The 16653-nt window shown below is 34.8% G+C and overlaps 1 protein-coding gene across 1 annotated transcript in view; it reads left to right on the top strand.

Annotated features, from left to right (window-relative positions):
• The window catches only part of LOC111054392, a 152778-nt gene that overhangs the window by 4163 nt on the left and 131962 nt on the right, over nucleotides 1-16653 (top strand). Inside the window, exon 4 of the mRNA XM_039435778.1 lies at nucleotides 14326-14449. Within this exon, the coding sequence (XP_039291712.1) occupies nucleotides 14326-14449 (124 nt within the window). The remainder of the gene's footprint in view (nucleotides 1-14325; nucleotides 14450-16653) is intronic.

The raw sequence follows: 16653 nt of genomic DNA, 5'->3' as shown, positions 1-16653 counted from the left end.
AAGGAAAATCAATGGCGAAACCCGCACATCGATATCTCAACCCGTTCCAATGATCTCAACATTTGTAGGTGATAGATTAATGATAAAAAATGGAATGAATGAGTATGGTACCTATACATTGAATAATCAAGGGTTTGTAAACACTAATAGTAGTAGCTTCTACTCACATTGAGTAGAAACTCTTTGAACAAAAAAAATGTCATAGCAACGGCTATCACGAGTAGTATCAATTACATGTATCTCATGATAAGTGAGGATTTCCTATATCAAAATAACGGGAAGTATGCTTTTTCCTATTGATGTCCACTCTATTTTTATTCAACCTGTAGTTATTTTTTAATAAGATGATTTTGTTCGTTATTGTCGAAAACATTTCGAGCAGAGAATTTTCAACATGCTAGAACGTTTTTATTACGAAATATGAGTGGATAATAAAATCGAGAATGTTTTTCAGGAATAATTGAAATTATGGTAATTATTTCCAACGGACACATCAGGTATTTTCAACTTTTTTTTAATTTTCACTATTTTTTTTAAACACTTCGACAAAATCTTTTGTGACAACTGTAAATTCACTGTTTAACACTCAAAACTCCAATGCAAAAGAGAAAACTAATTTCATCAAACCCATCCCAACCAAACCTCACTAGTGCGTGGGGACATACTACTTATCGCCCGCCGCCTCAAAGAAATAGTGGATGTGCTGAATGCGCTCCTCTCAATCGTCATTTATTTTCTCTCAAACTGGAACTAAACCAGTTAGCCAGGGGAGTCGGCCTTTTTCACAACAAAACCAAATCTAGGTATGGTCACTTCTATTTGATCACTAGTAGGCCTATTTCACTTGTTGGCCAAATTGCACTATTCCCCTCACATTTTACACGTGGAAAAACTTTCAAAAATATTACGTTTCAACATTAAATCTAAAACTTCCTCATCTTTAAACCTCGTTTTCCCAAAAAAATTTCACTCTACTAACAACCAACAAAATCCATTTTGAAATAACTTGGTTCAAGAGTTTTAAACAAACTTTGTTGATTAAAATATAAACTACAATTTTTTTCCTCCATAAAGAGCAACCATAATTACATGGAGAATTATCATAATTGCATACAGTCTGTAATGTAGCCGATCATTTGACATGAATTTTCACAATCCGAGAGCATCCATTGTTTAAAAATTAGAAGACGGTGTGTAATAAATAGAGACCATTGAAGAGCTAGAATAATGACTTTTATTGACTAAAATAAACTGATATAAAATAACAAACTTTCTGATGATTTAGAATAATTCAAACAACTGATTCATGACATATGATTATCATATCATTCTTCCCTCCCAGTAGTGGAACCTACCGGGGCCAATCTACGAATGTTGACAGAAACTGCTCTTCCATCAGAAAGTCTTACTTGAGCGACATGAGGGTTCAAATGAATAATTTCTACCTTTTCAACTTCAGGATCATGCTTACTGCGTCTTACAAAGGTCTTCATCCATGCCTCCTTGACGTTGATCAGCCAGGATGGCAAGTTTGTCATAGACGTGGGATTACGAGGATGAATGAACATTCGCTCGTGAGGTGTGCAATTGATGGTCGTGCAGAGAAGCGAGCGAATACTGCTTAGTGATTCTAAGAGTACCTTTTCCCAGTGAGAAGTATCCATGTTCCTGGACCGTAGGGCTAAACGGATTGTCTTCCAAATTATTCCATTATAGCGTTCCACCTGTCCATTACCTTGAGGGTTGTAAGGTGTTGTGGAACTGGTAGCTACACCCTTGGACATTAAGTAATCTTTGACATCTTTTGATAGAAAACTGGTCCCTCTATCAGTGTGTATGTATGAAGGATAGCCGTATGTGGTGAATAAGTCATTGAGATTTTGAATTACTGTTTCTGATGACATGTCTCGTCAGGGATAGGCAAAGGGAAATCTCGAATATTCATCCACAATAGTGAGGATGTACTTGTTTCTAGTTGATGATCGCAGGGGTCCTTTGAAGTCAATGTTGATCCTTTCAAAAGGCCGAGTTGCTTTTATCAATTTTCCTTTGAAACAGTTGAATCTTGGCTTCAGCTCTGAGCAGATCTTGCATTCCATGCAGACTTCTCTGATGTCATCTACCGAGTATGGAAGGTTATGAGCTTTAGTCCAGTGAAAAAATCTTGTGATGCCGGGGTGGCAGAGGACTTGATGATATTTTATCAAGTCTTGTTTTGATGTGATATATCCCATTATCACACATGCTCGAGAAAGAGCGTCAGCAGTTATGTTCTCTTTTCCAGGTCGGTAAATGATCTCATAGGTGTATTGAGATAGCTCAAGGCGCCACCTCATGATTTTTTCGTTCTTCACCTTGCCTCTTGCCGCGCTACTGAACATGAATGAAACAGATTTTTGATCAGTAATAAGTTGAAAGGAACGACCAGATAAGTAATGACGCCACTTCCTAATAGATTCTACAATGGCATATGCCTCTTCTTCAACTGATGAGTGTCGTTTTTCACTTTCGTTTAGCATTCGTGAAAAGTATGCAACAGGACGTTCATTGTAAGATAGTGTTGCTGCTATGCAGAAATCTGAGGCATCAGTCTCTACAGTGAGAATGCCTCCTTCATCAAAAACATGTATTACAGCTGCAGCTACCTCTTTTTTAAGATCTTCAAAAGCTGCAAGGGCCTTTCCTTGAAGAGGGAAGAGCGTACAGTGTGACAAGGCATGAATTTTACTTGAAAAATTTTGTATCCATCGAGAGTAATGTGCGAAGAAGCCCACAGTTCTCTGAAGAGTTTTGGGATTAGGAGGTGGGGGCATATTAAGTAGAGGCTCAAGGCGTTCGGGATCTGGACGTAATGATTTGTTTCCAACTAAAAATCCTAGGAAACGTATCTCCTTTTGACAGAATTTACTCTTATCCTTGTTTATAGTAAGTGAGTTATTTGAAGCTGCTGCAAGAAACCGTTCAAGATTAGTGTCATGCTCTTCTTTTGAATTTCCACAAATTATGACGTCATCTTAATAAGCATAGGTATCAAATAATTCCTCTTTTTGTATGAGTGAATCAATTACTCTTTGGAAAACTGAAACACCTTTTAGTGACACCAAAAGGAATACGACAGAACTGATAAAGTTTCCCACATGCTTCAAATCCTGTGTATTGCCTTTCTTCAAGTAAGATTGGTACTTGGTGATATGCAGATCTCAGATCTACAGTACTATACCAGGAATACTGAGCTACTTTGCGAACTAAATCTTCCATATTTGGAATGGGATAGGCGTCCAATTCAGTGAATTTGTTTATAGTTCTAGAATAATCTATAACCATCCTTTTTTCGGTTATCGGGTTTAACAACAAATGCTTGGGCACGCCAAGGTGTGTGGCTTTCTTCTATGATGCCATCTTCCAGTAATTGTTGAATTTCATTGGAAATAAAATCTTCATCATCTTTTGATAATTTGCGAGATTTGGTTGTAATTGGTTGACAATTGGGTTTTAGATGTTGAAAAAGGGAGCAAGGAGGAATTTTTGCTTGAGTTATTCCGCAAATAGTAAGAGGTGGCTTATTACCTCCAAATGGTATTTCTATACTGGAGAAATTGTTCATAAATTCGTGCCCAAGAATAATATTTTCACAGAGGTCTTGCATAAGCATTAAGGTTGTGTTTGTATAACTTTCTCCCTGAACTGTTAAATTCACGTTAACTTTGCCTCGGATTTGTGGTGTGAAGCGTTTTGAGCCTAAAGTTACTTTTCCTATCTCTGGTATAACTTCTAAATTCAGTTTTTTTGCATAGGTATCGTCAATAAAGTTGCCAGTTGCTCCAGTATCGATCAGTGCTTGACTTTCAGTTCCGTTTATGGTAATAGGAATAATAACCTTTGAAAGACATTTTTCGGCTTGCACTGAAGGTGTTAGTAATATCGAATTACTAGACTCTCTTTTTTTCTCTAATACGGAAGATTTTGAGTTACATACCCGAGCAAAGTGTCCCTTCTTACCACACCTCTTGCAAAATTCGTTTTTAGCTGGGCAAAATAGTCGAGAATGTTTTTTGTTGCCACAAAAAAGGCATGCTTGTCCACTAATACTAACAGCTGATAATGAGGAGTCTGAAGTGTTTTTTTGATTAGGAATTAGATTTGATGCATTTTCTGTATCTTTGCAAGCATTAAGCTCAAATGGAGTATTATATTTATTGTAGCATTGTGATTGATTTTTTGCAGACTCAAAAGCTCTTGCACGATTAACAGTTCCATGCAAAGACATATCTAGGCTTTCTAAAATTCGTTGGCGGATTTCAGATGAATATAAACCTGCAATCAATGCTTCTTTTATGTGCTCTTCTCGATTCTCTGTAGCAGAGATCGCTGCAAAATTACATTCTAGGCTGAGTTCTTCCAGTTTTAGAAAAAAATTATCGATGGACTCACCTTGTTTTTGTTTTCTTATAGAGAGAAGGTACCTTGTAAAGATTTCGCTTTTCTTCTTGATGAATATGCCTTCAAGGATGGAGATACTTTCCTCGAATGTAGTACAATCTATTATCAATTTGTAATTTTCAGCTGACAGCAAGGTAACTAAGATATCCAATTTCGTATCTTCAGTGTAATAGTTTCCTTTCAAGTAGGCATCCAGCATCCTTTTCCAGTGTCTCCATTCCATTGGTGCACTAGGAGAATCTGGATCCACACTTAGACATTTTGGTTTGAGAATTCTCCCAATTGATTCCGAGTTGAAAGATGTATCAACGGGTTCATTTCGAGATAATTCGGTAGGCTTATCCTGATTCCGTGATGGAGATTCAACATTATTTCGATCCCGGGTTTTTCTCTTTGGAAATTTGATGACCGGTACTTATTTTAGTCAATAAAATTGTAATAAATAGAGACCATTGAAGAGCTAGAATAATGACTTTTATTGACTAAAATAAACTGATATAAAATAACAAACTTTCTGATGATTTAGAATAATTCAAACAACTGATTCATGACATATGATTATCATATCATTCTTCCCCTCCCAGTAGTGGAACCTACCGGGGCCAATCTACGAATGTTGACAGAAACTGCTCTTCCATCAGAAAGTCTTACTTGAGCGACATGAGGGTTCAAATGAATAATTTCTACCTTTTCAACTTCAGGATCATGCTTACTGCGTCTTACAAAGGTCTTCATCCATGCCTCCTTGACGTTGATCAGCCAGGATGGCAAGTTTGTCATAGACGTGGGATTACGAGGATGAATGAACATTCGCTCGTGAGGTGTGCAATTGATGGTCGTGCAGAGAAGCGAGCGAATACTGCTTAGTGATTCTAAGAGTACCTTTTCCCAGTGAGAAGTATCCATGTTCCTGGACCGTAGGGCTAAACGGATTGTCTTCCAAATTATTCCATTATAGCGTTCCACCTGTCCATTACCTTGAGGGTTGTAAGGTGTTGTGGAACTGGTAGCTACACCCTTGGACATTAAGTAATCTTTGACATCTTTTGATAGAAAACTGGTCCCTCTATCAGTGTGTATGTATGAAGGATAGCCGTATGTGGTGAATAAGTCATTGAGATTTTGAATTACTGTTTCTGATGACATGTCTCGACAGGGATAGGCAAAGGGAAATCTCGAATATTCATCCACAATAGTGAGGATGTACTTGTTTCTAGTTGATGATCGCAGGGGTCCTTTGAAGTCAATGTTGATCCTTTCAAAAGGCCGAGTTGCTTTTATCAATTTTCCTTTGAAACAGTTGAATCTTGGCTTCAGCTCTGAGCAGATCTTGCATTCCATGCAGACTTCTCTGATGTCATCTACCGAGTATGGAAGGTTATGAGCTTTAGTCCAGTGAAAAAATCTTGTGATGCCGGGGTGGCAGAGGACTTGATGATATTTTATCAAGTCTTGTTTCGATGTGATATATCCCATTATCACACATGCTCGAGAAAGAGCGTCAGCAGTTATGTTCTCTTTTCCAGGTCGGTAAATGATCTCATAGGTGTATTGAGATAGCTCAAGGCGCCACCTCATGATTTTTTCGTTCTTCACCTTGCCTCTTGCCGCGCTACTGAACATGAATGAAACAGATTTTTGATCAGTAATAAGTTGAAAGGAACGACCAGATAAGTAATGACGCCACTTCCTCATAGATTCTACAATGGCATATGCCTCTTTTTCAACTGATGAGTGTCGTTTTTCACTTTCGTTTAGCATTCGTGAAAAGTATGCAACAGGACGTTCATTGTAAGATAGTGTTGCTGCTATGCAGAAATCTGAGGCATCAGTCTCTACAGTGAGAATGCCTCCTTCATCAAAAACATGTATTACAGCTGCAGCTACCTCTTTTTTAAGATCTTCAAAAGCTGCAAGGGCCTTTCCTTGAAGAGGGAAGAGCGTACAGTGTGACAAGGCATGAATTTTACTTGAAAAATTTTGTATCCATCGAGAGTAATGTGCGAAGAAGCCCACAGTTCTCTGAAGAGTTTTGGGATTAGGAGGTGGGGGCATATTAAGTAGAGGCTCAAGGCGTTCGGGATCTGGACGTAATGATTTGTTTCCAACTAAAAATCCTAGGAAACGTATCTCCTTTTGACAGAATTTACTCTTATCCTTGTTTATAGTAAGTGAGTTATTTGAAGCTGCTGCAAGAAACCGTTCAAGATTAGTGTCATGTTCTTCTTTTGAATTTCCACAAATTATGACGTCATCTTAATAAGCATAGGTATCAAATAATTCCTCTTTTTGTATGAGTGAATCAATTACTCTTTGGAAAGCTGAAACACCTTTTAGTGACACCAAAAGGAATACGACAGAACTGATAAAGTTTCCCACATGCTTCAAATCCTGTGTATTGCCTTTCTTCAAGTAAGATTGGTACTTGGTGATATGCAGATCTCAGATCTACAGTACTATACCAGGAATACTGAGCTACTTTGCGAACTAAATCTTCCATATTTGGAATGGGATAGGCGTCCAATTCAGTGAATTTGTTTATAGTTCTAGAATAATCTATAACCATCCTTTTTTCGGTTATCGGGTTTAACAACAAATGCTTGGGCACGCCAAGGTGTGTGGCTTTCTTCTATGATGCCATCTTCCAGTAATTGTTGAATTTCATTGGAAATAAAATCTTCATCATCTTTTGATAATTTGCGAGATTTGGTTGTAATTGGTTGACAATTGGGTTTTAGATGTTGAAAAAGGGAGCAAGGAGGAATTTTTGCTTGAGTTATTCCGCAAATAGTAAGAGGTGGCTTATTACCTCCAAATGGTATTTCTATACTGGAGAAATTGTTCATAAATTCGTGCCCAAGAATAATATTTTCACAGAGGTCTTGCATAAGCATTAAGGTTGTGTTTGTATAACTTTCTCCCTGAACTGTTAAATTCACGTTAACTTTGCCTCGGATTTGTGGTGTGAAGCGTTTTGAGCCTAAAGTTACTTTTCCTATCTCTGGTATAACTTCTAAATTCAGTTTTTTTGCATAGGTATCGTCAATAAAGTTGCCAGTTGCTCCAGTATCGATCAGTGCTTGACTTTCAGTTCCGTTTATGGTAATAGGAATAATAACCTTTGAAAGACATTTTTCGGCTTGCACTGAAGGTGTTAGTAATATCGAATTACTAGACTCTCTTTTTTTCTCTAATACGGAAGATTTTGAGTTACATACCCGAGCAAAGTGTCCCTTCTTACCACACCTCTTGCAAAATTCGTTTTTAGCTGGGCAAAATAGTCGAGAATGTTTTTTGTTGCCACAAAAAAGGCATGCTTGTCCACTAATACTAACAGCTGATAATGAGGAGTCTGAAGTGTTTTTTTGATTAGGAATTAGATTTGATGCATTTTCTGTATCTTTGCAAGCATTAAGCTCAAATGGAGTATTATATTTATTGTAGCATTGTGATTGATTTTTTGCAGACTCAAAAGCTCTTGCACGATTAACAGTTCCATGCAAAGACATATCTAGGCTTTCTAAAATTCGTTGGCGGATTTCAGATGAATATAAACCTGCAATCAATGCTTCTTTTATGTGCTCTTCTCGATTCTCTGTAGCAGAGATCGCTGCAAAATTACATTCTAGGCTGAGTTCTTCCAGTTTTAGAAAAAATTATCGATGGACTCACCTTGTTTTTGTTTTCTTATAGAGAGAAGGTACCTTGTAAAGATTTCGCTTTTCTTCTTGATGAATATGCCTTCAAGGATGGAGATACTTTCCTCGAATGTAGTACAATCTATTATCAATTTGTAATTTTCAGCTGACAGCAAGGTAACTAAGATATCCAATTTCGTATCTTCAGTGTAATAGTTTCCTTTCAAGTAGGCATCCAGCATCCTTTTCCAGTGTCTCCATTCCATTGGTGCACTAGGAGAATCTGGATCCACACTTAGACATTTTGGTTTGAGAATTCTCCCAATTGATTCCGAGTTGAAAGATGTATCAACGGGTTCATTTCGAGATAATTCGGTAGGCTTATCCTGATTCCGTGATGGAGATTCAACATTATTTCGATCCCGGGTTTTTCTCTTTGGAAATTTGATGACCGGTACTTATTTTAGTCAATAAAATTGTAATAAATAGAGACCATTGAAGAGCTAGAATAATGGCTTTTATTGACTAAAATAAACTGATATAAAATAACAAACTTTCTGATGATTTAGAATAATTCAAACAACTGATTCATGACATATGATTATCATATCACGGTGAAAATTCATGACAAGTAAAATAGGACTGAAAAATGTATGCGTCTTGGTAGTCGGTTACGAGGACGGGACCTGCAACTATCTACAGCAGATGAGTCGGAGCTTGACTGCTGTGCCGAACGGTCGTATCTTATCGTGCTCTCTGTTCAAACGCGAAATAGTCGAAAGTTTCTGTGCTAGTCTTTTCGCTCATGAATAATTCGGAATTTTCAAATAAAAAACGACCTAGAGGATCACCTGGTGAAAAAAGTGATTTGAAAAAAATTAATAGTGAAGAAATGTCTGGGAAAGTGGGTGATATGTCGTTAGAACAATTAATGCTTTCGTTTAGTGAGATTCTAGATTCAAAGTTAAGTAATGTGGCTACGAAAAAAGATATCGAATCACTTTCGGACAAAGTTAGTGCATTAGAGATAGAGAATGCATGCCTCAGGGACAAAGTTGATTTGTTGGAGAAACTGAGTGAAAAACGTGATCTCAAACTTATTGACTTGGAAAGTCGCTCTCGCAGAAATAATCTAATTTTCAAGGGAATAGAAAATTTAGGTGGTGAAGACTGTATTGCTAAAGTGAAAAAACTGTGCTCTGATATTTTAGGAATACATGGGGGAATTTTGGTGAATCGTGCTCATTTTCTTGGTAAAGGAAATAAAACCGTAATAGCGCACATTCCGAGGGATGAAGATATTAATAAAATCTTTGGTAATGTGAAAAAACTGAAAAATACAAACATTGTCATTCATCGAGACTATGCTCGTGAGGTGAGATTCAAACGGGGGAAACTTCTGGCTTTGAAAAAAGAACTGTCAAAAATGGTGCCGGACATTGATGTACACCTCGGTTTCGACTTCCTAAAAATCGAGGGGACTCACTTCCACTGGTCGACGGATAACAAGTTGATGGCGGGGGCGGAGGATGGCGTCGAAAAACTCAAATCAATGCTACATGTGGATATGAGTCGCTTTCTAGCGGGTCTAGCGGAGCAGCCAGCCAACTAGGAAACTCCCACTGCGCGTCTGCTGTTCGAGGAGCCGAATGTGCAGTCTGTAGTTGTGAGAGAAAGAGATGAACACCTTAAGTTGTTATATTACAATGTGTGTGGTTTGAAAGACAAGGTGAGAAATTTTAATTTTGTAAATTTTTTAAAAGATTATGATATCATTTCTATTTCTGAAACACACATAGTGCAAGAAGATGTAGAGTGGATAGGTGATTATTTCATTGATTTTGAACTGGTCTGGTGTTATGCAAAGAAAAACTCTCACTTTGGTCGTGCTAGTGGGGGTTTGCTATTAGGTATTAATAAAAATTCAGCATTTAAAGAAAAACTTTGTTTTAGAAATATTGATAATGTAAGTGTAATTGTTGTAAAATTGTATAATTCCGTTTGCTTGAATGTATTGCCAGTGTACATTAACTGTAATAATTGGGAAAGAGAATTTTATGAAATGAATAATTTACTGTTGCAAAACGCAGATGAGGGATTCTTGGTTTTAGGGGATAAGAACGTGAGAATAGGTACAGAGCAGAGATTATCGAGTAAGATGAGCCAATATGTGTCGGATAGATTGTTAAATAATAGAAATTCCAAAGATAAAACAGTCAATAATAAAGGCCGGCGTTACTTGGAGATGTGTTCAGAATTAGGATTTATTATACTAAATGGTAGAATGAATAGCGATCTAGAAGGGGAGATGACTTTTGTGGGAGCAATGGGTGACTCTGTGAACGATATAGCAGCAATTAGTATGAAGTATTTCAATTACGCATTGGATTTCAAAGTCGTCTCCCAGTCATTTTCTGATCACTTTCCAATCGAAGTTATATTAGACGTAGGTAAGAAGCCAGGTGATAATTATCAGTGTTTACCTCTATTGCCAAAACTGTCTTGGAATAAGTCTATTTCTGAAAAATATAAAGATAAGATAACAGTACGAGTAAATAATGATTTATTGTTGAATGAAAATGTCGAGAAGGCATGTCAAGATTTGTCAGAGTGTATTCGAAGTGTAGCTAAATCTCTTGGATCCGTTCGAAGCTTAGATAGGTACAGACAAAAACAAGCATGGTTCGATAATGAGTGTTGGAAAGCCCGAAATAAGGTCTTATCTTTTCTAAATCTGTACCGCCGTATCAGTAATGATCACACCCGGCTATTATACTTAGTTGAAAGAAATGATTACAAAAAAATGTGTAACGAGAAGAGGAAGAGTTATCAAAAGGCTCTCCTGAATAATATTTCCTCGGCCCAAAACCCAAAAGATTTTTGGCATGCTCTAAATAAATTTAAAATTAGATCAAAAATTGTAAATAATTCAATAAATCCACGTGAATGGGTAGAGTATTTCCGTCGACTATTAAATCCTGAAATGTTAGCATTGTCTTGTTTATATGCGGAACCCTATATTTATAATGATAAATTAGATAGTGACTTCAGTCTGGATGAGTTGAATATAGTTTTAAAATCAGTAAAAAATAACAAAGCGCCAGGAGAAGATCAAATTCCCTTTGAGTTCTATAAGAATGCGCCGCCCAATATGCTAGATAGATTACTGAATATTTACAATACAATATTTACAATAGGTAGGGTCCCAAGTAGTTTCAAGTCTTCCATTTTTTCCGATTTTTAAAAAAGGTGAGAGCAACGTAGTAGGTAATTACAGAGGTATCAGTTTTTTAACAGCATTCTTCAAAATTTTTGCAGGGTTAATACTAAATAGACTTAATCACTGGGTGGAGGAAAATAACGTACTAAACGAGTTTCAGGTGGGATTTCGTAGGGGATACTCTACTATTGATAATATATTTTCCTTAACATCTATCGCTAGTCTTCAGTTAGCTAAAAAAAGAGGTAAATTATACTGTGTTTCCGTGGATTATTCAGCCGCATTTGACTCAATAGACAGAAAATCTCTATTATATAAGCTTAGTAATATGGGCCTCTCAACAAAAATGTTGGCTATTTTGAGAGCGTTAAATGAGGATACTTCTGCTAGAGTATGGTGCGCTCAACGCTCTGGAGAGGGTGGTCTCTCACAACGTTTTCAAACTAAATCAGGATTGAGACAGGGCTGCTTAATGAGTCCCTTGCTATTTTCTTTGTTTTTAAATGATTTAAATGATGAACTGGGTGGAGGACTCTTGATAAATGGTAGGAGGATTCGGGTCTTATTGTACGCTGATGACATAGCTTTGATTTCTGACTCTCCAGTAGGGCTTCAGTACATGATAAATAATTTAGAAAGGTACTGTGAAATGTGGAATTTAAAAGTAAATCTAGATAAGTCAAAAATAATGGTCTTCAGGAATGGAGGAAAACTAGCTGGGTGTGAGAAATGGACATTTAAAAATGATCAGATTGAATGTGTAAATAGATACAAATATTTGGGAGTAGTTCTTACACCAACATTGAATTTTGAAGCTCATTTGAAAGAAAAATCAGATAAGGCTAAACTTGCGGTGAATTTGGCTTGGAGAGGTCTTCTAAATAGTGATAATATAGATTTCACAGCTAAATGTAAATGGTTCAAAGCTTGCGCAAGGGCAGTTCTGTGTTACGGAGCTCAAGTATGGGGCTATAGACAGTATGATACTGTAGAAAAATTTCAGAGATTTTTCATTAAGAAAGTGTTCTCGCTTCCTATAAACACCCCAAACTACATGTTGTTTATTGAGACAGAACTGTCACCTCTTCTTGAGTACTGTCTCAGGTTGCATTACAACTATATTACAAAAGTTATGGAAATGAAAGAAGGTCGACTTCCAAGATTTCTAGTGGAAGAAGTAATAAAAAAGAGAGTCTTCTGGTTTAAAGATTGGAGAAAATTGTGTAATGATATAGGGATAAGTTATAATGTTTTATAATATTTAAATTATAATATTTTCCTTTTGAGTGTTCTGTACTTTTTGCATAGATTAACATTTATTAATATGTTTTTTTTTTATATACACTGTTTATAAATCTCTTTAGTGTTTCTCTATGCTGTAAAGTGTTGTATTATTATGTTTTGTTTTTGTTTATTTTTGGGAAATAAATTTCATTTCAATTTCATTTCAATGACAATATTAATTGGAGTAATAAATTTAAGAAAATTCTCTCAGGCTTGGGCATAATTAACAGGGATAAATTCTTACAGGACGCACAAGCAGGCCATTTCCATTCATTGTATAGATCATTGAACCTACAACTGGGTGAGAACAATTACATAAAGAGGAATAATTGTGATTTGTGGGTGATGAGATGGGTGTTTAAAGCGAGAGGCGAGCTGATCGATTTGAACTATAAGCCATGGGTGTCAGATAGGAACTATACTTGTTCAATGTGTAATTTAAAAGAAATTGAGAACGTTTTCCACTTTGTTGGGCGATGCCTATGTTTGAAGGAATGGAGAATCAAATGGTTAGGGGCGGCGGTACTCTCTAGAGAAGTATTTATGTCTTATATGAATGGCCTAGATTGGAAGAGATTAGCTTCTTATTGTAGGGACGCTTGGAGATATAGGCGAGAACTAGTCCAGGATTTCAACTGGTAGGGTATTTTTGTCATGCTCTGGGGAAAAATATTTATCTACAATAGGTCAAATTCATGAGTCCTCTACCTTCCAGAGGTTTTATTTGAGAGCAAACAAACTGTTGAATTTAGTTTAACAAAATAAAGAAAAAGTTAGATTTTATTTGTTAGAATAAGTACAGTGCTAGCATTATTTGAAATTTATTATTTTTCTTGTTGTTTTATTTCTCCGAGGTATTTTATGCTTTTTTCTCAGATTTTTGTTGTGTTTTCGATTATTACAAGTTATAGTCATCTCTATTGCTTGATATTGATTTATTTTCATTGTTATTGTCACTAGTTTCAACATTTTACCGACTTTCCGGCTGACGATCAAAAAGTATGAAGCCGTAAATGTGTGTTACAAATTTCATTGCATTGTATGAAAATACTGTTCAATAAAGCATTTTTTTTCTTCTTCTTCTTCTTCTTCTATCTACAGCAGATAATCAGGCCCGGCTCCACTCCTCTGTTGGAGGAGTATACACTACATTACAAGTCCTACTGAATTTATAATTTGAATTTTCATGATTTTGATTTAGGCAACAACATGATTATCCAATCGGTTTAGTAATGTTATTAGAATAAACATTTTGGAAAACATGAACATAAACATAACCTTGATGAGTAAAAAATTTAATTTTTACCTTGATGAGTGAAGAACGTTAATTTTAGAATTTATATTGATATATTTGAAATGGAAAGAAAAAACTGTTTTTTAAAGTTAAACAAAATATCATCACATAATCAAATTTATAAGTTTTATAAGGAAAAGAGTAAGTATATCTTCTTAAATACCTGATGCGTCCGTTGTAAACTGGTACCGGAATTATTTTGCTAATTGAGAAAAGTGGTCCGGAGGCCTCTGAAGGGTGAAAGGTTAGAGGCCTCTGAAGGGTGAGAGGTTGGGTTTTTGCCTTTGAATAGCGATATGTTGGTGTAAATGTGATAGAAATTTATAAAATGGATATTTGAGTCTCTCAGTTTGTATTCTATGCAAAATAACAGCTTTTATCAACTTGCACTGAATTGCAACCGATTATTGGATAATTATTTTGAGAATTTGATATGTTTCTATTCAAAGCTGCAAAAAAGAGGCGACAAATGAAAAATACACGCCAGAACTGAAGGCTAATAATGTCTCAGCCAATTTCGATTCTTATTTTGACTTGGTGTCTCAAGAAGTCTGGATATGTCTTGTATATGAGGTAATACATTTCAAATTTATTTGAAAAAAAAATCTCGTATGGCACACTCACACTACTTTTCTTGCCAAGAAAGAATATTTATTACTAATATGTATAAAGAAAATAAAAATCTCAGTACCCTTTTTTTAAATATTTTATCACAACATGTTCCGGTCATTTATGCCATTTTCAAGTGATATGAATTAAATAAATAAATACCTCTGGAAGATTCTTATTTTGATCATATGTTAATGTATTCATATGTTTTTATGAAGTGGGACTGTAAATTTTGGGTTTGAATTCGCATGATTCTATCAAAAATAGGGTTATTGGTGTCTAATTGGATTAAGTTTATTATTTTATCTCTGTTTAATTTTGCTGCTTTATAAATATAAAATTCTTCTTTGACATTCAGTTTTTGACTTTTATTACCATAATTAAGTATTTTCATATTGGAATTTATATCTGTAAAATTATGGCCTGAATCTATCAAATGGTCAGCAAATGCCGACTTTTGTGTATAATTTCTAGATTTTAGTGCTTGGATATGTTCTCGAAACCTGATATAGAAATTTCTACCCATTTGCCCCATATAGAATTTGTCGCAATCACTACATTTAAGTTCATAGATTCCAGATTTTTTAAACTTATCTTGCTGTACATTTCAAAAAATTCATTTTTGTAAAGGTTTTTCTTATAGCTTTATTAAATTTTGTGTTATATGGAACACAAATATATTCTTTATTTCCTACATTTCCTTGATTATTTTGAGTTCTATTCTGTATTAATTTTCCTTTTTGTTTGTAAATCATTCTATCAATAGTTTTGGTATTATATCTATTTGTTATTGCCATATATTTTATTATTTTATTCTCTTCTCTGTAATTATCTTTTGACATGGGAATATTTATTAGCCTGTATATCATTGCTTTGAAAATTGAAATTTTATGTGGCCAAGGATGATTTGAATCTCTAGGAATTATACAATCTGTATGTGTTGGTTTTCTATAAATGCTAAAATCATGTTCGTTATCTTTCATACTAATCGTTAAATCAAGAAAATTTATTCCATGTTCTTGAGCTTCCATCGTAAATTTTATAGAAGGTGATATTGAATTTAAATATAATTCAAAATCTTAATGTGTTTTATCTTCATTATTATACAGACATATTATATCATCAACATATCTGTGATAATAAATAATATTTTCCTTATGATTATTATCATTCATTATTTTAGATTTTTCTAAATTGTTATTCATGTATGTTAGCCAGATAACCTGATAAAGGAGATCCCATTGCCAAACCTTCCTTTTGTTTGTAATTTTTCTCATTGAATTTGAAATAATTTTGATCTACACATACTGTTGTCAATGCTATTAGATCTTCTATTTCATCATTATTTATATAATTATCTATCAAATTTTGTTTCAGAATACTAATTGTTTCATCTGTTGAAATACTAGTGTACATGTTGGTTACATCAAATGCTAGGAAAATAGCATCAGTTGGAATTCTTATATCTTTAATTTTTTGAACTAAATGATATGTGTTTTTTATGCTATGGTTTTCTCCCATTATTGTCTTTTGAGGTAGAATTTTATTCAAATATTTGCAAACTTCATATACAGGAGCATCACGATAATTTACTACTGGCCTTATTGGTATTCCAACCTTATGTACTTTTGGTTGGCCTCTAAACATTGGAGATAAAGGATTTATCATCTTCATTTTGAACTGTTCTGCTCTAGAGACTGATTAACATTTAGATATGATATTATTTATATTTTTACTATATTCAAGAGTTGAATCTTTTGTTAAATCTTCAAATTTGTTATCTCTAATGAATTTCTCTACTTTATCATTATAATCTGTTTGTTTTATGATAACTGTAGTAATTCCTTTGTCTGCTTTTGTGATGATGGCATCCTCATTCTTCAATTCGTTTGAAATGGATTCCACCAATTCCATATCTTCTTTGGATCTTTCAAAAATTATATTTTTACTCATATTATTTCCTCATCAATTGCATTTATGAAATTTGTTCTTAATACGTTTTGATCCTCTCTTTCTTTCTTTCTTATAGACAATTCAATTTCCATCAGTTGTTCTTTTTATTATCTAAATTTATATTATATTTTAATGCTTTTGATAATAAATTATTCTTTTTCTCAGTGAAGCCCATATTTGTAAGGTTCTTCACTTTATCATATGATTCATATTCC

Source organism: Nilaparvata lugens, chromosome 9 (assembly GCF_014356525.2).
Source record: "Nilaparvata lugens isolate BPH chromosome 9, ASM1435652v1, whole genome shotgun sequence".
NCBI classification, from domain to species: Eukaryota; Metazoa; Arthropoda; class Insecta; order Hemiptera; family Delphacidae; genus Nilaparvata; species Nilaparvata lugens.
Note: the sequence above shows the minus strand (reverse complement) of the source record. Positions and strands in the feature narration are given on the sequence as shown.